Here is a 24,532-nt window from a genome sequence, read left to right as displayed (position 1 = left end):
GCTAACTGGCATATAAAGGGCACAGGCAGGCTCCCTGTAGCATTCAAAATCATTGGTGAAACACAAGTCAGTGTGAGTTTTAGTGTAAGGTGTCCCTGCCCATGGCAGGGGGGTTGGAACTGGATGATCTTAAGGTCATTTCCAACCCTAACTATTCTAAGCCAACATTTTGTACACAATCTGATACAGCTTACTTTGAAATAACCCAATCAATCAAATAAGCAAGGAGAAAGTTTGGTCCAAGATCAGTGGTTTTTATTATTTCAAACTCAGACAAATATATCTCTGAAGAACACCAACACAATTATTTTCACAAGCGTATTAAAAATATCTGCCTTGCATGAAAGGGTAGAATACTAAAATTCATGCTATTCAAATCTCAATAGCATAATAGCAAATCAAAGACATTTTCAGCTGTATAAATCACTACACTATAGTGGACAGTAAATAGTATTTCCTGTCTTTAGGGCAAACAACAATCCAGTGGCAATGAATTTACCACAAAATACAGGTATTGTGAGTGCAGCTACACCGAGCTTTGAAGCGCCAAGCAGCTCATCTTCAGCCTCTCCTGTTGTCATTAAACTTCTCAGCTATTTTCTGCAGCTCCAGGTCCATAGCGGCCAGGTTCTCCAGTTCTTTTTCCTGGGGAAACAATAAAGAGCATTTCACATATCAAATAACACTGGCAAATGTTTTGTTCCATGAGAACAAGAGACAGACTGTTTCCGAGTCAGACATCTCCGGCAGCTCACTGGTCCCTGGGCAGGCTGCTGGGGTGAGCCGTGTTAACAGCAGTGCCTGCAGCACATACTTTGGGGATTTGTGTAATTTCCTCCTTTTAACCAAATTAGGGCTGGGGAATGTATCAAAATGCTCATTCTGAGACCTGGCCTAATTACAGCTTGATGTTTTTAGCTTTAAAGCACCATTATCAGCTCTGGGGCCCCCAGAACACAAAGGACAGGGACCTGCTTGGGTGAGTCCAGAGGAAGCCACAAAAATGCTCTGAGGGCTGGAGCACCTCTGTTCTGGAGACAGGCTGAGAGAGCTGGGGTGGGTCAGCCTGCAGAAGAGAAGACTCTGGGGAGACCTTAGAGCAGCTTCCAGTGCCTAAAGGGGCTGACAAGAAACATGGAAAGGGACTTTTGACAAGGACCTGTAGTGACAGGACAAGGGGCAATGGATTTAAACTCAGAGGGGAGATTTAGATTAGATATTAGGAGGGTGGTGAGGCCCTGGCATAGGTTGCCCAGAGAAGCTGTGGCTGCCCCATCCCTGGCAGTGTTCAAGGCCAGGTTGGACAGGCCTTGGAGCAACCTGGTCTAGTGGGAAGTGTCCCTGCCAATGGCAGGGGGTTGGAACTGGATGAGCTTTAAGGTCCCTTCCAAACCAAAGCATTCTGTGATTGTCTAGCGGTGACCTCCTGCTATCTCACAGCTGCTGCTCCCTGAGGCTTGCAGTTTCTTGCTGCCCAGCTGAAGATCCCTTAGGAGGCTACAACCTTGTGATGACAGTGGTTCAGGTTTATGGCACACAGCAAGCACAGTGTGCAACAAGATGAACACCTCTACCTTAACAGATGCTGGGGGGGGGAAACATATGCAGCCAATTCTTGTTTATTACGATGACTTGCTAACACTGTTTAACCTCTATATAAATGACTAAACATCCACTGCTCCCAGTCCAGCTCTGTGCAATAGATACAGTGACATACATGAGGAGCTGATGGGTGTAGAGTCAGTTTTCCTGGACGTAACAGGAGGCTCCAGAGCGTAACAGGAAGTTCAACAAGAAAAGGACTTACATCCACGGAAACTACATCCATGAAGCGGGCTTACAAGTGCAAGCCAGGCTCTGCTCTGCTGTTACAGCAGAAGTCAATGGACAGCTGCATTTCACTCTATGTCTGACTCAGTTTTCACTCAGTTTAAACAACCCGACAGACCAAGTGGTGCTTGTTCATCACCTCTCTACTCCTTGTTGTTTTATTAGTCTGAAAGACTCTAGAGGGACCAAAGAGGAAGAAAATCTCTTTTCTCTTCCTTGTCTTGCAGCAGATATAAGCTAATATATCTAATGTGTCTCTATTTTATGAACCGTGCTGTAGGGCAGTTCTGCTGAATTTGTTCAAAGAAAGCAGATTTTTGTATCATTTAACACCTGTCAGTGTGACTTAAATCATGTTTGTGTTTCAATAAGCAGTTTACCAGCTGCCCTGGGAATGGACTTAGAAACGTGCATGTGAAGTCAGCTTCCCCTGGCTTTGCAGGGAAACACCAGCACACGTACCTCCTCTTCTGTCAGAGGCCTCTGGCTCAGACTTCTCCTGTCATTCCTGATGTGACGTTTTTTCACGTCTTCCCCAGAACTGTACAACTCTGGGAATTCAGCTGATTTCTTCCTGTAACCCAGGAGTTGTGCGAGTGAATCCATCTTCTTGTACTGCCTTTTCATGTCGTATCTGTTCATCTTGCCAGAATTCCTCTTCTCGCTGCGCCCGTGGTTCAGAGCACTCAGGATTTGCTTTTGCTCCCACCAGTCATAGTCATATTCAGGGAAAAGACTCTTCTCATCCAGGATGGGCCTGCCTTCCTCTTTGCCCTCCAGAAGCTGCTCTCCTGTGCTATCCCTCTTCTCAAAACGCTGACTCTTCCACCACAGCAGTGGGTAGAAAGAGCTGTAGGATGCTGTGGTTCTCTTATTCTCTGCAGGGAGACGGCTTCTGTACTCTTCCATCTCTGCATATCTTCCCTCCTCCATGTTCTCCTCTTCATTTTCCATCTCATCACTGCTGTGATGCTTCTTTTCTGTTTCCTCCTCCTCCTCACTGTTGCCAGGGTAGTGCTGCTGCTCTACCCTGTCCTCAGTGCTGTAGTGTTTTCGGGCCTGCCCTTTGCGCTCTCGAGCGTATGCTTTCTGTGCCCCTTCATCTTCATTGTCCCACAGGCTGTATCTCCCTCCAGCACGATGCTGCCTCTCCTTGCTGCCACCACTGAGGTACCTGTCCAGCTCTTCCTCGCTTTCATCTCCAAGATATGTCCTTTCCTCAGGATGGTGCCTCCTTGCCTCATGTGATTCATCACGGTGTCTCCTCTTCTCGTGCCCTTTCTCATTACTTTCTTCACTGTGGTGATGCTTCTTGTTCTCTTCTTCACTGCTCTCTTCACTCTGCTGCCACCTTTCTCTGTATTCCTCAGTTCCCCGCTCTGCATGGCTCTTCTCCTCCACCTCTTCAGACCCATGCCTCTCCTGATAACCACTCTTCTCCTCACGCTGCTGCTCAGACTCTTCATGGTGTTTTTGATGGTGGTTCCTTTTGTCCCAGAGAAGCGCTGTATCTATGTTTGATTCCTCATGTTGTTCCTCTTCCCCACCACCACGGCCCCTCTTTTCTTCAGCAGTGTCACCCATTCTGAGCTTCCCTTGATAGCGTTTAGGTTTGGAGGGTTGCTTTTCCTCCTCTGTTTCTTCACCTTCATCAGATTCCTCATGCTCTTGCTGATGGGAGAAACCGCGTACCTTAGACTCATGGTAGTATTTTTCACTCTTTTCTTCCTCTGCTTCTCCCTCTTCCCCTTCATGAATTCTTTTGTAAGGGCTCTTCATTCCCTCCTCCGAGTGCCAGTGGCCCATGGGGCGCTGATCATTCCCATTAGGCAGCTCCTCTGTGCTTGTGCCTCCAGAGTGGGGCTTCCTGTTGAGAACAGCATGCTCTGCCTCTTCATCACGGCTCTTGCTCTCTTTGCTGTCTTCTTCACTGAGGTAGCTCTTCTCCTGCTCTTTTCTGATTCCCTGATAGTGTTTCTTTTCTTCTGTATGCATAGGTGCGTAGTGTCCATCCTCCTCTTCCTGGCTTTTACCTTCTTCCTGATCAAGTTTCTCCTCATTACTTCCTTTCATGTACATTTTAGACTCCTCTTCTATCTGACTCTGCTCTTTCTCCACACTCCCAGTTTGATGTTTTTCAGTCTCTGCTGGGTCTTTCAGATGCCTCACTTCAAGTTGTTTGTTTTCACTTCTCTCTCTGTCATTTCTACCACCTATAACAACAAAAGCAGCATAATGCAATAATTCAGCTCTCCACTGAAGCACAGTTTTCAGTTTAAATAGATAACTGTCTTCCCAAAGTAACAGGAAGATTTGGCCAGAATCAATGTTCTAATTCTACTTTTCAACTTAGCCAGTTTCTAACAGTTTGTACGTTTGCTTGGACAAGCATTGACTACTTTCCATTTAATTATGTGTTTATGCAAGTTCCACTGACATTTCCAGAATAATTCTTCCTCCCTGGCTTTTTTCTCTGTTTGTGATCACATTTTTAGTATTGAATTAAATTCACCCTCATTCCCACTAAAAAAAAAAAAAATCAATGGGATCTGGAGCTCGTTCAGTTCTCTGAATGCCAGGTCTTATCCATCACATACTCTTATTCACAAAAAAGACGACCATCTCTTTCAAGCTACTCAAAAATATCTGGGGATTTTAGCATATTCTAAAAGTTCTAAATTGACTGAGTAAAAATAGTTACTTCATAATAATTTTATTTAATCAAATGCTGCTCCTTCCACTATTTCTAACATGCTAAATGAAAGTCTGACATTGACCACAACGGTAACGGTCTATTTCTGTGATGATATTGTTGCTTCACTTGTGTCCCGGTAGCATCAGAAATAGCTCATGGTTCCTAGAGGTTTTCAGACAATAGCTATGCAGGTTTAAAAATAACTCCTTATTTCCGAAAAGCTTCCCATCACCTGGTACCCTGTGCAGTGAATTAGTTTTCTAATGGCAAAAATATGGTCCTACCTGCTCTTTGCAGTAACCGTGCTTTTATTTTCCAGAACATGGTAAATGTACTTTTTTTTTCCCCTGCAATCAACAGTGTCATAAACAAAGCTCAGTGCCTGATGGTAATCAGCATCTCTTAGAAATTTGGAGCTGAGGACAAATACAAGTATTCCCAAAGCCCCAAACCCGCTGTCTTCTGGTTACTTTATTAGGGCCATGCATTATTCCCTCTATGAACAAAGAGGAGTCAGATGGGTTTCATGAATGCTTCCTGCTGGCAGGTACGCTCAAGAGCCTTTTTACTGTTCTGTAATCACATGAATATAACTGGACGGAGGAGAAAGATGTGTGTGTTGTGCAGTTTGGCACAGTCTCGAACTAAACCACGCTTCATACAGAGATCAAGCATGCAAACAGGCTTACACCTGACACAGGCAGCTAAGCACGGTGCTGCAGGAATGAGCTCATCTGAAATGAGCACTTCCACAGGGAGTGCACATCTTTCAGCACACATCTCCAGACCTCTGGAATCAGTAGCACAAATCGTTTCCAGGCTGAGCAAAAGACTCCCCTCTCCCGAGCTGGGCATTGATTCATTTGCTACCAGTCAGAGGAGCTGTGCTGATTTAAGTGGTGGTTATTTGAAGCAGTTCACACTCTGGGAAGCGTTCAGCGTGTGGCCCAAACCTCTCTCTCAGGCTACCTAAAGAACTTGTCCCAGACTCTCCAGTGGCATACATAGAGAGCCACATGTGTTATCCTGGAGTCCCTGACAGTTACCAGGTCAGGCTGTTTGCTCTGTGACCATGACAGACTGAACAGAAGGAAATGAGAATTCTGACAGCTTCACATGGGCTGAAATAACAGTTCAGCAGCTGCAACATAGAATCCTTCTAGCAAATCCCTTCCAGAAGCTCAGGTGATTTTGTACTTACCCTTCCTCAGGATTTCTTTGCACTCGGGATTAATTGGTGGGGCATTTGGCTTGGAGAGAGCGTTAGACAGAACCTCCACTATGCACCGTGTTACCTGGAGGAGACAAAACAGGAGCAAAAATTCTCACAGCAGAAATGGAAATCCTGCTTCTGACCCAGGCAGGGAGGAAAGCTGCTTCAGGACTGGAGTTCAGGCTTACATTTATGAGTTCTGAGTAATCCCCAGCTCTACCACAACTTGCAACAAGTGCTTTGCTCCTCACTCCCATACCAGTAACAGGAGTGTAGTCATTAGCTCTTTTTTTCTCCCCTTTTCTTTGCATAGGTAACAGGCTTCTTTAAAATACTAAATACCCTATTCAGTACAAAGGAGAGTCAAACAACATGAGGTAACAGCACCCTGCAAGCAAAATAACCAACACTACACATGTTCAAAAGACAAGGATCATCCTGTAGGATCTGTCCAAATGAGGATCCTGCAAAGGGGTTACCAGAAGTGCTGCCTGGATTGCCAATAAATGAAAACCACCTTTATACCCACTGTGACACGTTCCATTTTTCCTGCCCTGCCTCTTCAGTGCTTAATGTTCAACTGGGTAGGCTTCTGGGAACACAGGAACTCAACTGATTTAGGGAAGCTACACAATTTCCTCTAGTCCTAAGTGATACCAGAGCATGAATTCTACCGGAGTGTGAACTCCTGTATGAATTCATGCATCATTTGTGAAGTGCTGAAGCTGTTGGTTGTGAGCGAGTGCTCAGATCATCAGCAGTACAAGAGCCTCAGGCTCACAATCTGGGTGCCTGGATGGGAGGACACAATCGAACATTCATACAGACATTTGTGCTTTAATTGTTTTCAGTTATTACCAGGTGTTTACTGACCTAAATTATTACACTGCCAGCCAGTGGAGAGGGTCTGATGTCAGGTTACAGGGTCTGAGAGTAGCTAATGGAATCTATTAATCAAACAGGTTAAGAATCTCTTTCCAAAGCAGAAGGCAGGACTGCATTATGAAGTCCATTACATAGTTGGCAACTGCAGATATTTCATCTTTCTTCACAGCTGCCATCTCACTTTTTACAATTCAGTAACATGTGCTATCAAATAATGCTTCAGATCATTTCTGGGGCAGCTGTACAGTGTGTAACACCACACTGACACAAGAAGCCAGCTTCCATTTTCATCGAACGCACTGAAGTGCATGCAGGCATCTTCTGACAGCTAAAGGGACCTGAGCTCCACATCACCAATGATCTCTGAAGACTTTACCCTTAGGGGAAAAAAGCATTATACTGAGAGTTTAAAGTCGAAACATGGAGAGCATGAGGCTGATTTCTCTCTGAAGCTTGCTTTCACACCCAGCTACTCACCATTTCTTCAACATGGTCTTTTTCCACTGGAACTGCACTGACACCTAGAAGAAAAACAGATTATTACAGACTCACTAATCCTGCAACAAGCATCACTGACAGGAGCCCTCAGTCAAATTATCCACAAGAAGAACATACACCAAGAAACAGAAAGCAATGCTCAAATTCGAAGACAAAAGCTTTATTGCAAGTTAGATCTTCACGTAGCTGCACCTGTCTGGTGGTGAAAAGCCAGGAAACAAGCAAGGCCAGTTTGCACCTTTTGGCTTCTGCAAGGGGCTCTGGGTGCCACATCATCCCTTCCCCATTAGGATACCATTCTTCAAGACTTTAAAGCAATTGCTGTCCTAATCATACAGGAGAAATCCTGTCTCACTTGGATGGGAAGTGGCATCTCAAGGGAAGGACAGAGCCAGAAGGGACAAGGAAAACTCCATTCACCGAGTGGGCCATTACCACCCCAAGAAATAAGACAAATCAAATCCCAGTGGAGAACACTGCTCTGGAAGGAAGCAGCACAACCTGCCTCAATCTCTGTCCTGAGGACACGTGGGGTATTAACACCTCCTTGCATCAGTTCTACTCAGTCCAACACATTTGCTTACAGAAGGAAGCTGTCACAAATGCAGCCTCCATGCTGCTTTGTTTTGCCATCACTGCTGCAATGTCTCCAGCTGCCTAATGAGCTTGGCTGCATTATTCAAGAACCATGTCAAGTCTCATCCACACTGAGGTTTGCAGAGGTGAAGTTAGGCGAGTCTGCCAGCCACACACCAGTACGTAGAGAAAAGGCTCATTGTACTGTGGCTTCATGGACTTACTGCATGGTGTATAATCACAGTACACAAAGGTACAGTTGGGGTGCAGCTCTTGAAGTTTCGACACAAGTCAGGAAAGTCTTAACTTCATCTATCACCCTCTCTGCAATGCTGCTTGGCTGGGGACAGAGTTCTTCTGTATCAAGTGAGCACAGAGCAGGTTATGGAGATGAAGGGGGCCAGTCTACAATAGAGTGGCCAGGAAAACCAATACTGCCCAAGGAAGCTTCCTGCAAAGCAGGCAGGAGCTTGTAGCCTTGTACTACTGACAGCAGCAAACCCTTTTCTTCTCTTCTGTGCCTGCAGCGGAAGCAGACATCCCCTTGAGAACTGACTCTGTGTGTAATAACTGAGCACAACACAATAATAACTCTCTTGGGATTTCCGCTGCCCTCTATTTTTGCTCCCCAAGCACTTACGTAGGAAGGTGCTTCTCCAGCCCCCGTCTCTTCACTGCATATATAACTGCGTGCAGAGAAGGGAACCCACACATGGCTAGCACAGAAGGGATCCCCCTAAAATAGCACTGCATCCCTACCCCATCGTTTCCCCAGAGTGCCAGATGGTGTGTGGGGAGATGGTGCTATCAGAGCCAACCCTCTCCCCACCTCTTGCGTTCAGGGCTGACTGAGCCAGCCTTTTGGTTACTTTATTTACTAACCTGGTACGCAAACAACTACCACGCTGCACAGTGCTGACGCTGCTGCAGCCCAACCTGCCCGCATCCTCCATCTGAGGATAAGGATGTACGTACACACGGGGGTAGGAGGCTGGCAGCAAAGTTCCTTCTACTAGAAAACAGTGTTAACCACTAAGGGAACATTCTCCCAATCCCAAAGCGGTTGGAGACACTGCTGTTATGGCACGAGCTGCTCACAGTCACCACCTGCATGTAAAGAGAGGGGATGACCGACTTCATTGCCTCTTGATGAGGCTCCTCTGGTGCTCCCACCCCTGAGAGATCATGACATGTAGGAAAGCACACATCTGATTTTGTCCTGTTAGTTGTGATGCTGCCACAGTGCATCTCCTGCGAGTTACACCCAGCTGATGTGGTAAAACACAGAACAGACAAACTTCTGTATGTCTTTTGCTATGAGAGATGCCAACTTGAGCACTGCGTCAGTGGTGCAGAAACATAAAGCCAGGCTGTACTCGCTGACTATGCCCTGCCACTCCAAAGCTCCCACCTCTCTTAGGAGATCTACAATAGATTAATGACCAGGCAAGTGCTTGGTTAATGATGAAAGCTGGCATGCACAAAGAGGAAACATGGGCTAGGCTATGACAGCACAGCAATCATAACGTCAGAAGAAGCAAATAGAACTGAACATATGCCATATTAACCTGCTGGAGGAACAAAATGAGTATCCAATCCATCCCAGAGCCTGAAATAATACATTGAGGCAGCTTCTCTGCCAGAGCAAAGATAGGAAGCCCGTGGGGAGCGAGCGTGCCCCACTTTACACTAGTGCTGGCAGCGCTAGCTCATGCCAGCTGGCAAGAGCTCCCCTAGGGCCATGCGCCAGCTGGAGATGGCTGCCAGGACCTCTGCCTTCCTCTCCTCTCCACGTGTGGTCAGGAGGGGTGAAGCCATCGCCCTGGCACCACTGATAGCGCCGGGCACCCTCACACCCAGCAGACGTGGAGCTGCAGGGATTCACAGCAGAAACACAGCCAGAGCAAGCACCTAGATGGAAAACCTCCCCCTGCCTGCACACAGACCCACACAGTGAAGCCAAGCCCTGGGTCTGCTTCCCCCTCCTGAGCCAGACCTGCCCAGGCAGTTATGATCAGGTTATGTGATTTTGCAGAGGTGCCGAGAGCTGATGAAGATCACAAGAAGAGGATGAGAAATGCAGGACAAATTCACGTGGCTTTTGCTCGTGTCTCCAAGACTGGGACACATCTTTTGGTGGGTGCCTGATGAAATCCCCGCATGGCTTTGTTCCATTAATGCTGATGACTCAGTGCAGTGCCATTGCTCATCAAAATGTCAGCAAGAACCTTTCCTAGGAAAGATCACAGGAACTTTGGCATATTGATTTGCAGAAGGAGCACTAGAAAGTTCTTGAAGTTAATGTTTCACCCATGCCCAGCCCCAACGAAAGTCCCTTAGCTGACTGACTCTGTCTGCCGTTTTAAAGCAAGGATGTAAAGAGGTACCTGACCTATTTTTATGGCACAAACAGGAAAAACAAACTTAGTAAAGAATCCCCATGGGTCTGTGAAATAAGTCTGGTGAGCTCCTTGGAGCTGGGGTCTCTCACCCACCTTCCACCCTCCCTTCTGATTACAACAAAGGTACCTGAAGGATGCCAACTTCTTTACAAAGTACAAGTCCCAGAAGCATTTTGATGTGGATACCTCTAATAGACCTAAAGCTGAATTACTCAGCCCAGAACAACACTGATTCATTCAATAGATGATGTAGCACATATAAAAAGCTATAAAGCTAAGCTGCCACCTCATCCTATTGTGTTTAATCTTCATTTCACAGAGTGGATTTAGTATTTAGTGCTGAACACCAAGAACACAGTGTTACGTTAAAAGATGCAGAGCTGCTACTTTAGTCATCCCTCAGTGTTAACAACAAGGTGGCAAATACCTAGCAGCACCACTTGAATAGAATTTGTGGAAAGAAACTGTACAGAGGGTGGGGAAGGGGGCCATAACAGACCATAGAACCATAGAGTCCAGCCGTTACCCCAGCACTGCCAAGACCACCACCAACCCATGGCACTGAGGGCTTCATCTACACGGCTCTTGAGCACTGCCAGTGATGAAGGGGGCGCAGCGCACAGCAGCAGCGGGTGCGGGACCAGCCCCGACACGGCTCCGGGCAGCCCCGCCGCCCCCCGGCCCTGCTCAACCCTGCCTCGTCCCAAGGGGCGACCCCGGGGTGACACAGGGCGGGCGGGCATGACGTCACGACCCAGCGGTGTCGTCACCCCTCGGCTCCAGCGCTCTCCAGAGGCAAAACCCGCCCGTCCCCTCCCAGCCGCCCCACGGCCACGGAGCGGCCGCGGCAGGGGCTCAGGCGCCGCCCGTCCCTCGGGTCCCGCTCACCTGCCAGGGCGGCGGCGCCCAGAAGGCCGAGCAGCGCCAGCGGCCCCATGCTCCGCTCCGCTCCGCTCCGTTCGGCTCCGCTCCGTTCGGCTCGGCTCCGCTCGGCGCTATTTAAAGGGGGCAGAGGGGGCGGAGGAGACGGGCGGGGGGCGCCGCTGGGAGCCTGCGTCACTGCGAGCCCCCGGGGGCGGCGCCGATACCGACACCCCCCCACCGCGGGCTGCCCCCTCCCCATTCCGCCTCCATCCCCTCTCCATCCCATCTTCATCCCTTCTCCATCCCTTCTCCATCCCTTCCACCCCGGCCTCGAGTCGAGTTTCTCCCAGGGTGGGGAAGCTGAGCTCGTGTTCCCTTCCTTTGCGACTACCTACCAGGTATCTTCCTCCTGCCCCCGCCCATACTCCTAATAGCCCTGTACACCCCCATAGCCATCCCCTAAGAAAAGGAGAAGAGCGGGATTTCCTGCCCCCTTCTCCAGCTCAGAGGATGCGGGATCGTCCTCAGGTCTTTCCCGCCGTCAGAGGATGCTGAGCCTCTGCCTACAGGGAGGAGGTGCGGTAATCCAGCCCTCTGGAACAGCTCTCACAAGAAATCCCCGCTGCCTTTCCAGGTCCGTTTCCGACCAAAGCCTTTCAGATGCTGCAGCAGTCTCTTTTTTTCCTGCAAGGTTTTTGTCCCTTCCATTTAAATCACTTTGTGTCCCCCCCACCCTTCACACAGCAAACCCCGAACCAGAGAACTACTGGAAAGTGATCCCGGTACTTATGTCATCTGGTGTGTGAATGACACGCAGGGTTCCTCCAGAGCTTTACTGGGGAAATCACTGCTCTCAGCATCCATCTCCACAGGCAAACCTCGTATTTACTGTGATGATGCTCTGGGGAGCCACAGCAAACCTACAGAGATGGAGTTTGCATAATTTTCTTAAGACAGCCCCACTGTCCCAATTAGTCTGTGATGGACTGGAAAGCACAAATGCCAGGCTATGATGAGCTCTCCACAGAGCAAGTCTGATCGCTCCTGCCTGCTACCTTCAGAGCTAGGCAAAGCCATTGTAAGACTATGACTTGTTTTGCTTTTCCTTTCATTAACTCTTAGAGGGCCATCTCCACACGTGTATTTTTCATCTGTTCTTTTTTTGTTTGTTCTCAGCACTAAGCAGGTGGCCCTCTACTTGCCAGTGTTCATGGAGGACAATGGATCTATACATCAAAACGGCAGTTATCTGTTACCATTCTGTGTGCTGGCTATTGTGTATTAACAATACCAGGCTGCTGTAAGCAGACAGCCTTTAAACAGATAAAATAGGACACAAGGACACAAGACTCCAATAAAACTCACATGTAGCTCCATGTGTCCATGAAGGAAGCCAGGAACTTCAACTCCACTTGAAGCTTGTTTTACCTCTAGGAGACAAAGTACTTTGCCCACCTTGCATTCAGATTACAGTTTCTGCAAACAGAGCCCCTTGTTACCTGGCCACCATGAAAAGCAAATCCATGCTGCAATGTCTTCACTCCTTCCTCAGCCTCCCCCTTCTGCATGCTGCTCTTCCCTATACAAGCCTTATCTCCATAGGCAGAAACTCCTTTGGACGTCACCAGACTGTGGGAAGTTGAGAGCCTGATCCAAGACTACGAAGGATTTCAATGTCTCCAAGGCCCCCATGTCCTCTCATGTCTGTCTGAGGATTCAGCCTGGCCTCAACCTCCTCAGCTGCTCATGAGAAAGAATTTTAGATGAAATATTTGCCTTTTAAGCATTCTCTGCTTCCCCAGGCATATAAATAGCACTCTCTGGTTACCCTTGTGTAACTGCTCTACTCCAGCATTTGCTTGGCTGTACTTAACTTGGACATGACAGTCAGAAGGGACAAGTGATAGAAAGATGCTGAGTAAAAATGGCCAGTTATTTTAGTTTCTATGAGGTATTCATACTAAGTACCTGTACCACATAAATCCTGCTGATGATCACTACAATCACCACTACAGAAGCCTTCTTGCTGCAGAACAGACAGCTCAGACTAAGCAGTCCCACACCCCTGCCTCACGTGGCTTCTAATCCATCCCTTGCACTGCAGCAGTGTGGTGAGGCACTGCAAGAGAAGCTGTGGCTGCCCCATCCCTGGCAGTGTTCAAGGCCAAGTTGGATGGGGCTTGGAGCAACCTGGTCTAGTGGAAGGTGTCCCTGCCTGTGGCAGGGGGGTTGGAATTAGATGAGCTTTAATGTCCCTTCCAATCCATTTTGTGATTCAGGGTTGTTTTCTCAGTGCCAGTTGGTTTATTTATACTTGACTTGTAGGATTTCTGTGAAATGCTCCCTAACCTCAGCATTGTGTGGGCTGATCCCAAAGAATCAAGAAGCCCTGTATCTGCCATTGATAAGAGAAGATGTGAGAGCACTGCCAGGGCATGTTTGGCCATCATTTGAATCAGAGTCTAAATGGGAGCACATGTTAATGCCTTCAGATTTGATCAGAATCGAGGTTACAAAGATTTGCAAGCTCTGCAGGAGGTCTGTGACAGGAGCTGGGACAGAACTGGATGGAATATATCTAATTCCATCTTCAGCACCCAAGGGTAGGATTTCTAAACATGATCCCACAGACTTTTCTTTCCAGGGCTTGAAAACCAGACAGAGAAGGCAGAGGAAATCCAAGCACGCTGCCCACAGTTAATTAAGTCAGCATGTGTTTTCAAAACAGTGTTGCTTCACATGGACTTTTACAGCCAGGTATCAGCTGGCATGAGCTTTCCCTTGGATTAAGAAAGAGATGTGACTGCATTAAATCAAGATTATTGCAGGCAGTGGCACATTTCACTCCATGGGTTGTGAGTGGCACACCCCAACCTCCCTTCTCAGATGTGTCAGAACTTCGATTGCAGTGACATACGTGCCTCATAATATTGTGACAGACTATCGTGCTATGAATAAATAGCATTTATCCTGCTGGATTCTCTCAAATATAAATGCTTAAAAAAACCCAAACATGTTTGGCTCATGCTAGAAGCTAGAACTTCAAAGGATGACAAGTGAGTTCTTGTGTCTGAGCTCCTTCTAAATTGAGGCTGCTCGGGGAATACGAGGATCGCTTTCTTCTAATTAGACATGCTAGTCGGATTATCTTCATTCTTGGATGCCAATTAGTTTTCATGGCTTGAAAATCCTGCAGCCCATTTCAGGAACAAATTCATCTCATTCAGAGGGTGCTAAGGGGACAGATCTGGAGAAAACACCAATCAAATCTGAAAAGGCAGCACCTCAAGGGACACCATCTATCCAGCTCCACTAATGGCAACAAAAATCGTTTCAGAGGTCTTATGCATATGCAGTGCTGGTTGCAACATAACAGATAATGGAGTTGCACAGATACTTAGGCTTTGCTGTTGTTATACATCACTCTCTCTCTATATTCACCCATAGCTCACTAGTACCAACTCTTACAGTGGCTTACAGCTGGAGCAGCACATGGTTGAACCAAGCCCCAGGAATTCAATGATCATCTTAGTAGCTCTACAGTAAGGCAGGATGAGGTGCCTGGCTCATCTCTTTGTTCATATGAGGAATTAAAATCCATCAGACACATCCACCAGAGAAGGAACAGGCCAGTTCTCAGCTGGATCTCATCTGCACTATGTCCAGACAGGGGTCTGGCAAAGCAGAAGGGGTGCCTCTGCCCATATATACCCCAAAATCCTTGCATTGCTCCAGCCAAAGCCTCTGTGAGAGGCAGCAGCCAGGACCACACTCAGGCCTCCTCCTTCTCACTGAGATTATTTATCCTGTACCAGGCACACGCAGTGATGCTAATGAGTGGAGCTTGCTTGTCTAGCTACAGGAGGATCTGACAAATGACAGGGACAGAGGTATCAGGAACAATGTCTGCTTGAGCTGAATCCATGGGAGATGAAATGATACTGCTATTAAATAAGCCATAATGCTTCTAAGCACACCTTGCAGCAGCCTGTGCTTGGGCACATCAGGCTGGTACGGTTTGTCACTTGTAATGGGCAGTCAGCCTGCACCTTTCAGTTTAGCCTGTTATCCAAAACCCAACAGCGATAAAAATGCACCCTCACAGCAGAACTGAGTCCACAAGATACAAATCACCTGAACACACCGAGATATAAACCCACCTAATTCTGTATTTACACAGTAATCAGCTTCCAATTTCAATCTAAAATCCACATCTTTTGCCTCCACTGAAGTATTTTGGGTCATTTTCCCCCTGAAAGTTAAACATGCCTGTCACTGCCTGTGGCCTTAGCACATGGCATCAATGAACTGCCTAGCAAATTGAACTCCAGCTGAGAGAGGAGCTGTGAAGAGATGCTGTGTGGTACAGATACGTAATTTCTGTAATGTGGGCAACTATCTTGTTTTCCTTACTATACTTGCATAGTACCTCACACAGTGGGGTTTTGTTCATGACACGTTGCTCTTAGGCAGTGCAGAAACAACTGCTAGAAATTGCTTATCTTTAGTCTCAAAGGCTTTCTTCAAAGAAAATCTAAAGAATCTACAGGATATTCCTGCTTCAGAACCAAGAGAACCTTAAAAATTCAGGTTGACTCTTCTTCAGTTGTCTTTCTACGACTTTAAAAAAAGATTTTGCTCACCGGTAACTCTCTTCCATGCAGGATCCTTCTAGCTCCAGCTCATCAGTGATATACCTATATGATAGGAATATAAGGTCAAATGTTACATGGCCAAACTGAAAAAAGGTTTAAAATACACCTATCAAACAAGTCATAATAACTTAAGGAATATTAGAAATGCATGCACAGACTCCACTGTGGTCTTCTGGTAACAGCTCTGCGTCAGCTGATAAAAATCTTCAGGGCCTCTGGGTACACTCACAGGCTCCAGAAGCTGTAGAAACCTTATAAGCCAAACCCAAAACAAAGGTGAGAGAGGAAAGACCCAAAACACAACCATTTCCCTGACATCCCAGGTTTTCCACATGAACACCTTCATATACACCACTGACATATCTCCCATCCCTCCCCAATCATTCCTCTCAGCGTTCTCCAGCTTAGGTGGGAGAAAACTACATTATGCTGCAATACAGAAATAAATACATCAATAAAAAGCAGACGTTGGGAACAGCACTGTCAGCATGATCACCCCTAAAAAGCAGTGCCACTTCCGAGGTCTTCCCCTGGTAGCAACTCACTGACCTTGCTTGCTCCAGGCAGTATATGCAACTTAGCTCTTGAAATTACACTGGTATGGCACCCATGGCAACGATGACACTGATGTGAAACAATATGTGTGTTTCCTGCCCTCCTACAAGAGAAAGTTGGAATTTGCCTAATACTGCTGCGTTGCTGGGATTTTTAGTCACAAGTCTCTTCATCTTCTCTGTGCTGCCACTTCTCACCTTGGTACAAATTCCTGATCTGCTGTCAGAAAATGCTGTGCTGGAGTCCCAGTCAAAACCTGCCACTCCAGATGAACTGGCCATCAAGCTAAAATACAGCTTTGGATCCACAGGAGCCCAGGAAGCCCTTACATGATTACTCATGGCTTTATGAATTTGGCCATGACTAAATCCTCTCCTAGCTTTGGCTGTAGTGAAAACTGCCTTGCTGACAACAGGAGCTACCTCTGCAGCCCCAGACACCTCCTCTTGCTCAAGGAAAAGTAACAGCACCCCAACACCCTCCTCACCAGAGACACATCCTGGACAAAGAGCAGCCCCCAGAGGCTACCAGCATGTCTCCTTGGCCCTGCTTTCATATGCTCAGCATCACTGTGTTACTGGAGCTCCCAGGCAGCTGATGCCCAGAGAGCAGCATGAGAGCTATGGAGCATCTCACACTCCAGCCTGGGCACAGTGGAGCTACACATCCAAATCCCCTCACCCCTAGAACCACAAAACAACCCCTGCTCAAGGGTCCCCCTCAACGTTTTAAGTATGCAATTAAGCATGCTGGTAACCTCCCTGGTGAAGCAGCCTGGGGCTTGTGCAGTAGACTGTAAAACATGATGGAAATTTTCTTTCAGCACGCAAAATGCTGACTTAAGCCCTTGTATTCTGAGTGCTGCTCGTCATTAAGCAAAAATGACTTTTACAGTTGCCTTTGCACTGCAAATAATTTCATTTAGGTGATGAAACGGCCCCATTCAGTGTTTCTGCCTGCGTTTTGTCAACTGTGTATACTCCATTTAATATTTACAGACTAGGGCACTAGTCTGGCTTCCTTAGTAATTCGTTTCTTTAAATATTTATAGCACTTTTGACTCTCAGCAAGGGTTCTGTTTGGTAAGAACAACATTGGTCTGTGGTTGATAGTGTCATGGAAATTTCAGAGGCAAATTTCAATGTTGTAAGATAAAAATACATAGGTTTTTGCAACAGACCATAACGATTTCAAAGGAAACCTTTTACTGACGAATGACACATGTACTGAAAAAAAAAAATCCCATTATGCCCTTACACATCATTCCAGACTGAAAGCACAGTGCTGAGAGATCTATTTCATGACACTGGTACTCACGCAGCAAAAGCAATCGCCAAAGGAATTTTCAATCACCTCTTTTCAATTGCCATTGACACTAAAAGCAGAAACCCAGCTGCAAGAGGACCTCCTGAAAGAGAGTAAAACCTCCAAAATGCAAGAGGAGTTTTTGCTAAGATCTCTTCCCACTAGAAAATCCCTTTTTCTTTGCATATGCTGATTTTAAGACTTTTAGGCTCTCTGTGTGAAATGCTGTGTGCTTATAAAAAAGGCTTAAGAGGCTTAAGTTTAAAGGCAGCCTTGGGAATTGAAAATATCTGGCAGATATTACTTACTCCATCACTGTAAATTTGTTTAGTTCCACTGACTTCAGAGACTACATTCAAATGATACCAGTGGAGACCCAGGACCAGAAAGCACATCCCTCGCCTGCCATTTTAGGCTTTGCTGTAGATGCCTAAGTTTTCAGGCATTCCTTCCTGGGTAAGACAGTAACTACCTACATTGGTGATGTAGGAACAATTTTCCAGAGCAAATGACAGATATAATTTCTCTGCAAAATGCCAGATGGAAAAGTTGTGGCCTGTCAGGGATTTTGACTTCTTCATGCACAAACCCCTGTTTGCTCGACACCACCATCCTTCTGCTCCTGATTTTTTCCAGTCTCATCTCCCCCATTACAAGTCCAGGGACATCAGATAACTCGCTCAAACAGTGGGGCAGAGGAAGCAGACACACTGCATTTCAGTGCTCCTCTGATGTTCTGCAAGACATGCTCTATCCCTGGCAGTGTTCAAGGCCAGGCTGGACGGGGCTTAAGGCAACCTGGTCTAGCGGAAGGTGGCTCTGCCCAATGCAGGGGATTGGAACTGGATGAGCTTTAAGGTCCTTTCCAAACCAAACCATTCCGTGATTCTATAAAGGACCTTTCCTACCACTACAGCACATCAGCCAGTAGAGTAATCATCTGCCCTGGGCCTGAAAAAGCAGCCACCATGATAAATAATATCAGCAGGAATAAGCAGCTGGGAGTGAGAATGATCAGTGGGAAAAAGCCCAACAGACAGTGGCTCTGCAAGCCAAGTGGCAGTGACTGCTTCTCCTTGCAGAAGGAGACACCAGAGTTCAGCTCCCTGAACATGAAGGCTTTCAAATGCAACCTAAGCCTTCCCTCCAATAACCAAGAAGGTCCCTCTCAAGGACGATGAGAGTATTTTTAGAGTGGAAGAGCTATTCTGCAAGAGACAGAATTAATGACACATGAATTCAATGATTTTGACTGCATTCCTTTTCTCCCTAGGCATCCCAGCGTGCTTCTCTACCCCAGCCTAGGCATCCACCTGCTCCACCCTGTACTGTCTTCAGCTCCTTCCCTCTCGTTCCAACCATTTTGGTTGGGCATGGTGCAGTCTGGCGTTGTGCAAGTGCTGACTGGCCAACAGAATGGATATGAGCTGATCCCTCAGGGAGGCATTAATTTAGGTCTCTATCCATGGGCCAGTAACATTAATTTAGGTCCTTCTCTCCAAACATGGTCACAAACCTTCTGGCTTTGCCACCTCTGTACAAACAAGCCAGGCAGCACTAGCATACCAAAGCTATAAGCACAGATGACACACAGGGATCCTATGGCTCCACACCAGGGCCACCACTCTCTCCCTTCTCCAAAGATCTCTCCCTGTGCAGAGAGAGCAGCCTGGTCTGGCAGAAATTCACTTCCACAGTGCCTGGCACTCATTCCCCCTCTCATCCATCTAGCTGGTCTTGATGAGAAGTTTATGGCTTTGTGGCTGCCAGAGATTGGGTATTTGGTTTCTGCTGGGCTCCCTGGAAAAGCACCAGTTTTCAAGAAGCAGCACTTCCTGCAAGAGGTTCACTGCAGCTGGCACTTGGCAGCCTACAGGCAGGACCAGGCAGAGAGCAATGGGCATCTTTACTGATATCCAAAACCCCATTATACACGTCTGCCCCTGCACCTTTCGAGCCAAAAAGCCTCACAATGTGCTGAAGGCCCCTAGCCAGGGATGTGGAGCCAGCATACAGCCTGCCAGGGAATATAGAAAAAAGCTCTTTCAAGATTAAATGTCCTCACAAGGTGGAAACCAGCAGATGCCAAGAGCTGTGATTTGTTACCCAGTGATACTAATGTGGGAGCCTGCCGCTGCTTCCCTTTCCAGATCATGACCAGGTGGAAGCCAGGCTCCCATCGGAATGGGGTGGTGTAGCTCTCCCTGGGATCCTCAGCACCTTTGATACCACACTACCTTGTCCTCAGGTCTGTCTCTTGAAAAAGCACGTGCAGGACATTCTCTTTGGCACAAGCTCTCTGGATTTGCAACATCACAGAGTTTCTTCAGCCTTTCTGCTGGCAGCTGGTGCTCACCACACTCATACAGGAGGTCCTTAGGGGTGACTCCATCCAGCCACTCCATGTGATGTTTGAAAAGCTGAGTAGAAACCATTTTAAACACTGGGAGGAAAACAATATGTGCTGGTGCAAGCCCTGATGAAAGGCCCAACATACAGCTGTTACCCTGAGAGCAGAGCGGTGATGCAGGTGGGAAAAGCAGGAAAAGTGACCCTGAAAGAGACTCTGCAACTCTGGACCTGGGGAAGAGCAAGCAAAACTTTCATGTGAGGTAAACTAAGCATCAAGCCCTGGCTTTGGGAAGAGACAGCTCCCAGATGGCTCCTGCTCCATGCAGACCCACACTGGGTGGCCACCTCAGTGGAGATATTTCAGCTCAAATGGGTCAAGTGTGGCAAACTTACACTGGGAACAAAGCTAAGAGGGCACCTCCATTCAAGGTTAGGAGCACTGGGCAGTGTATATGGGTGACTGTCACACCCAGACTTAGCAGCTCTGTGGACAACCAGGGACCCGGGCTGTTGAGCGTGCCTGCTGCACTCAAACACTGAACAAAGAGCATCTGTGCTTGGCTGGCTTAATTTCCTTCTCCTCATGGAAGGATGGGTGCTGATGCTTGCTCCTCTCAGCAACCACTAGCACTGCAGAGGCACCCCATGGAAGCAGAAGCAGGAGGAAAGGGCCAGAATCAATCTGAACCTTGTCCAGAACACCACTGTGCTTTGAGCCTGATTCACTGCTGCCTTGGGAACTACTTCCCCAGCCTTCAAAGCAGTCTTTAGCCACAGTCTGTTTTTCCTCATCCCAGTGGATTTTTTCTCTTTAATTCATATGCAACAGGTTTATTCTTGAACACCAGATGATCAGCATTAACAGTCACAGAGACAAAAACACAGACATGGGACTTGTCTACATGCTTCTCATCGCTCCACGTGATACTCACCTCATGGGCACCTCTTTCTGCTTCCAGCACCAAATATGTCTCAAAACTAAGAACAGCCTTTCCTTATTGGCGTGAGAACTCAGATGACGAAAAAGCCACCCCAAAATACAAAAGAAAGCAACTGCCCTATAGGTCCAGCCATCCCATAGAGGGAAGAGATGCTTTGAGAACACATAGGCAGTTACCTCACAACTGCCTTTGGCTGTGTCCTCTCTTGGCTCCCAGCCCATGCTCAGAGCAGTGATGTTTCCTTAGGGATCACCAAGACCCAGGAAGAATGAGGGGACGAGGACATGAAGACAAGCCGACCTCACAGAGCACATGCTCAGTGACTTCTTAAACAAGGGGACCTGGACCACAGTAACAAACCCATGTTATTTCAACTTCTAACTGTAGCCTTCCTGGAGAAGTTACTGTCAGACAAAAAGGGGGTGGTGCCCTGTCCTCTCACTCCTTCTTCAAAGCTCTCAAGGTACCCAGAACAGCCTCCTGGGAACTCAGAACAAACCAGTTTGTGAAGGTCACACTGAAAATGTGTTGCAGGGCACAGCACTCATCTCCCCTATTGACACATTGGTGTCTTTAATCACACAATCATCCTGTTTCCCTGGTGCTGATTTTTAGCACCCATTTAGCAGCATTCCTAGCCCAGGTACTGCATCTTACCCAGAAATGCAGTCATTACAGCTAATGCTGGATAGGGTTACCTGCCCTGAGGTTGACTGACATTTCCCGGTACAAGAAACCTACCTTCTGGAGTGAGTGTAACTTTGTTCAGCTCCAACTGAGGTGAGATTTTCCATGCCAGATGTCCTTTCATTACAAGACTTTCCCTCCTAATTCACAGCACCTGCAAATAAATAGGTCATTGCAAAGGCAATTTAAATAAAGGTTTGACCTTTCAGCTATGAGTTTTCTGGCTTTGGTTAGCTCCAGCTACTGTCTTAATCGTGTCTTATTATTTCATGCTCTGTGTGCTATGTGCCAGTTTATACTTTTAAGGAAGAAATGATGGCATATGTTGTTGGCTAGTAGATGTGTGGGGAAAAATAGTCATTAGGGAAAGCCTACAGAACAGGGTATTTTTAAAATGAACTTTTGTGTTGTGGGACAACATATGCCCCACACAGTCACCTACACTCCATAATGAAACTGACACATTTATATAGGATGCATATTGCCTCTTGTACACTGAGTTTAGCAACCTTATGGTTGGACAAGGCCTTGGGTGACATGGTCTAGTGGGAGGTGGCCCTGCCCAGGCAGAAGGGTTCAACTAGATGATCTTAAGGTCCTTTCAAACCCAAACCATCCTATGACTCTAGGCTATACCCACACATAGCAAAACACAGCAGACTCCTGGGAAAAGATCTTCCATTGGTGTAAATGACCCCAGCTCCATTTGCAAGCTGGGAGGTGCTGAGGATCTGCTCCAGCACCTGCCTTTTGCAGGAGCTCAGCTCCCTCCTTGGCTGCCTTTCAGCTCTGGGATGGGGCAGGTCATTGGCATGAATCAGTGCCTCCCACTAGCAGCTGTGTGGGAGGGAAATCAAAATGCTGTTGGAGTAGGCATCAGTGAGGCCATCAATACCAAAAGTCCTGGAGGAGCTCCCAGCTGGGGAGAGTGTGGAATGACTTAACAGCAGAAGGATTTGTCAAGGATGACAAAACAGTTTGAATCAGGCATTTCTGTAAGGTTCGTTCTGGGAATAGAGAGGTAGCGCTCAATGCCTGCCACGCTTTGTCTGAAGATGAGCCCCAAGGCAACCCAGGTGGCTGGGGGCCTGCTGGTGTGCCTGCTGCAGCCTGAGTCACCATGGGCTTTGGATCTGGGCTGAACTGCAGGGAAAGCCCTTGGGCACTGGCTGTCAAGTCCTGTGTTCCTCCTCCTTGGCAATAATGGATCAATTTTGCTTGTCATACCTGCTGATGTTATTTCGCCATATTACACTTCACTTGCACATTTCATTGGAAGATTCTGTGGAATCTTATATACCCACAGCCCTGAAGGGTGTTGTGGGTTTTAGGTGTTGTCCTAACCCAGCCTTGGAGCACTGCTCCTTTGCTGTGAGCCAGGAAGCTTTTCTGAACAAGCAGAAGGGAAAAACATACTTGGATTTGTTCTACAGTGAAAGACAGCAAATGCCTTTGCAAAAGCAACCTCTACATGCTACTAGAGAGGACAGAGAGACAAATGGAGGGGACAAAGGAAGACTAAAGCTTAGGCACAGCTTCCTGGGAGAAGCCCTGGGATGGTGCAGGGTATGCAGCTCTAGGGGCTCACACCAGGAGACAGAGGGGAGGTGGGTGGAAGGAACACGGGCTGCAGAGGGGACACCTTCACTGCTGCAGGCCACTGCAGCCAGGGAGGAAACAAATATGCCTTGCGCGTGTTCAACTTTTGTAACAGGGATCAGGAGTTCCTGCTCTCCTTCTGTGCCAGTTGCCAGAGCTGCAGCAGCATGATTTAGGGAAAGCTGGGAAAACTTCCTCTGACAGCTCTTAAAGCAGGCAGAGGACAGGAGGGTGCCTGGGATCATTCTCCCCTAGGGTCATGCAGCCAGCTGGGCTGAGCAGCACCTCATGGTTGGGATAGAGCAAGGGAAAAACAATAGCTCAGAGGGATTTTTTCCACTGCACAAAGGGGCAACTTGCAAGGGATCTTGCCCTGAGCATGCACACAGCAGTTTTTCTGCCTGGCAGGTAGATGTTCAGTGGTTACACCTAAGTCTGCTTTTGAGAGCTGTACCAAAGCAGCCCAGCTGCCTACTGAGCTCATGGTGGTGGAGCGTGTTTGGGTACAAAGCAGTCCAGCATTGCCTGGTTCCTTGCCTCCAGGGAAACAGGTTATTTCCTGCCTTAAATTATGCAGTGGAGGAAAAAATGAAATGATTGGATGGATCACAGAAGCAAACAAAGCGAATGGAGAGAAACCAACAGCAGAGGGGCTCTGAAAGACAGTGGTTTGTACTTCACTGAGTGCTGAAACCAAGGAAGCATCAAAGCCAAGTCAAATGCAAGGCAGGCAGAGGAAAGCACTTCATCTCTCAGAAAGAAACAGTTCCCTGAGGTTATTGCACCGGATGAAATGTACAAAATATGGGACATTTCTATGAGGGCCTTGTACCACTCTTGGCACTTAACATCCAGAAACCCCTGTTATTTACCTGGAAGGAGCCACCACCTTCCACCCATGGATACACAACAGGACTGAATGTTCTTGCAATTCAGGGATAGCAACATGACAGGAGAAGGCAGATATTCCATAGTAACCCATACCCAGACAGTGTAAACTCAGCAGGGTATCAGGGGTCATGGCAGCAGCAAAGCTGGGGCGTGAACACTGGGACATATCTAAGGGCAGGAACATTTGCAGGAGTGTTCATCCTCTCCTGTATGTAGGGATAGGGCAGAGGGAGAGCTAAGTCACGTCAAAAGCATTAAACCTTTGGAGTAAGAGCACGAGCTGATTCATGTCTTTGACTTCAGAAGGGATGAAAAATAACCACAGTGTAAGGCCTTTCTAGATGTAACTGCTACAAATATCTTGGATATTAATAACTTGGATATCCTGGATATAGATTCCCTCCCATCCCAAGACGGAACTTCAAGATGAATTTGAGCCCCAAGCACATAATTTCTGGTTTTATTAACAAAGGACACAATCTTCCTCCCCTTTGTTCTGCAACAAGTGTGGGGGCCTTGTCTGTGAATCACAGAATCATAGAATAGTTAGGGTTGGAAAGGACCTTAAGATCATCCAGTTCCAG

General features: G+C 47.3%; 1 protein-coding gene across 1 annotated transcript; it reads right to left on the bottom strand.

The window, feature by feature from the left end:
- Nucleotides 1–242: 242 nt before the first annotated feature.
- Nucleotides 243–11,237, bottom strand: CHGB (chromogranin B). Its single transcript, XM_061356142.1, has 5 exons — nt 10,988–11,237; nt 7,101–7,144; nt 5,727–5,820; nt 2,293–4,043; nt 243–645 (listed from the first exon to the last, which is right to left on the bottom strand). Exons 1-5 carry the CDS (start codon nt 11,220–11,222, stop codon nt 562–564), a joined length of 2,208 nt encoding a protein of 735 aa, XP_061212126.1. The 5' UTR covers nt 11,223–11,237; the 3' UTR covers nt 243–561.
- Between the last annotated feature and the right edge of the window lie 13,295 nt (nt 11,238–24,532).

This window comes from Neopsephotus bourkii, unplaced genomic scaffold, assembly GCF_033783945.1.
Source record: "Neopsephotus bourkii isolate Nb327-2 ecotype Australia unplaced genomic scaffold, CSIRO-AGI_Nbou_v1 NB_845, whole genome shotgun sequence".
In the NCBI taxonomy this organism is placed as follows: domain Eukaryota; kingdom Metazoa; phylum Chordata; class Aves; order Psittaciformes; family Psittacidae; genus Neopsephotus; species Neopsephotus bourkii.
The sequence above is the reverse complement of the archived record's forward strand: the minus strand, read 5'-3'. Positions and strand labels throughout refer to the sequence as shown.

What these genes read in the sequence shown, in the direction of transcription:
- CHGB (XM_061356142.1), bottom strand. Translation starts at nt 11,222, where the DNA reads ATGGGGAGGGGGCAGCCCGCGGTGGGGGGGTGTCGGTATCGGCGCCGC. An exon ending in CAAAGAAATCCTGAGGAAGG is followed by an intron (nt 4,044 to 5,726) that starts GTAAGTACAAAA and finishes TTGTTGTTATAG; the next exon opens with GTGGTAGAAATGACAGAGAG. An exon ending in GGCCTCTGACAGAAGAGGAG is followed by an intron (nt 646 to 2,292) that starts GTACGTGTGCTG and finishes TTGTTTCCCCAG; the next exon opens with GAAAAAGAACTGGAGAACCT.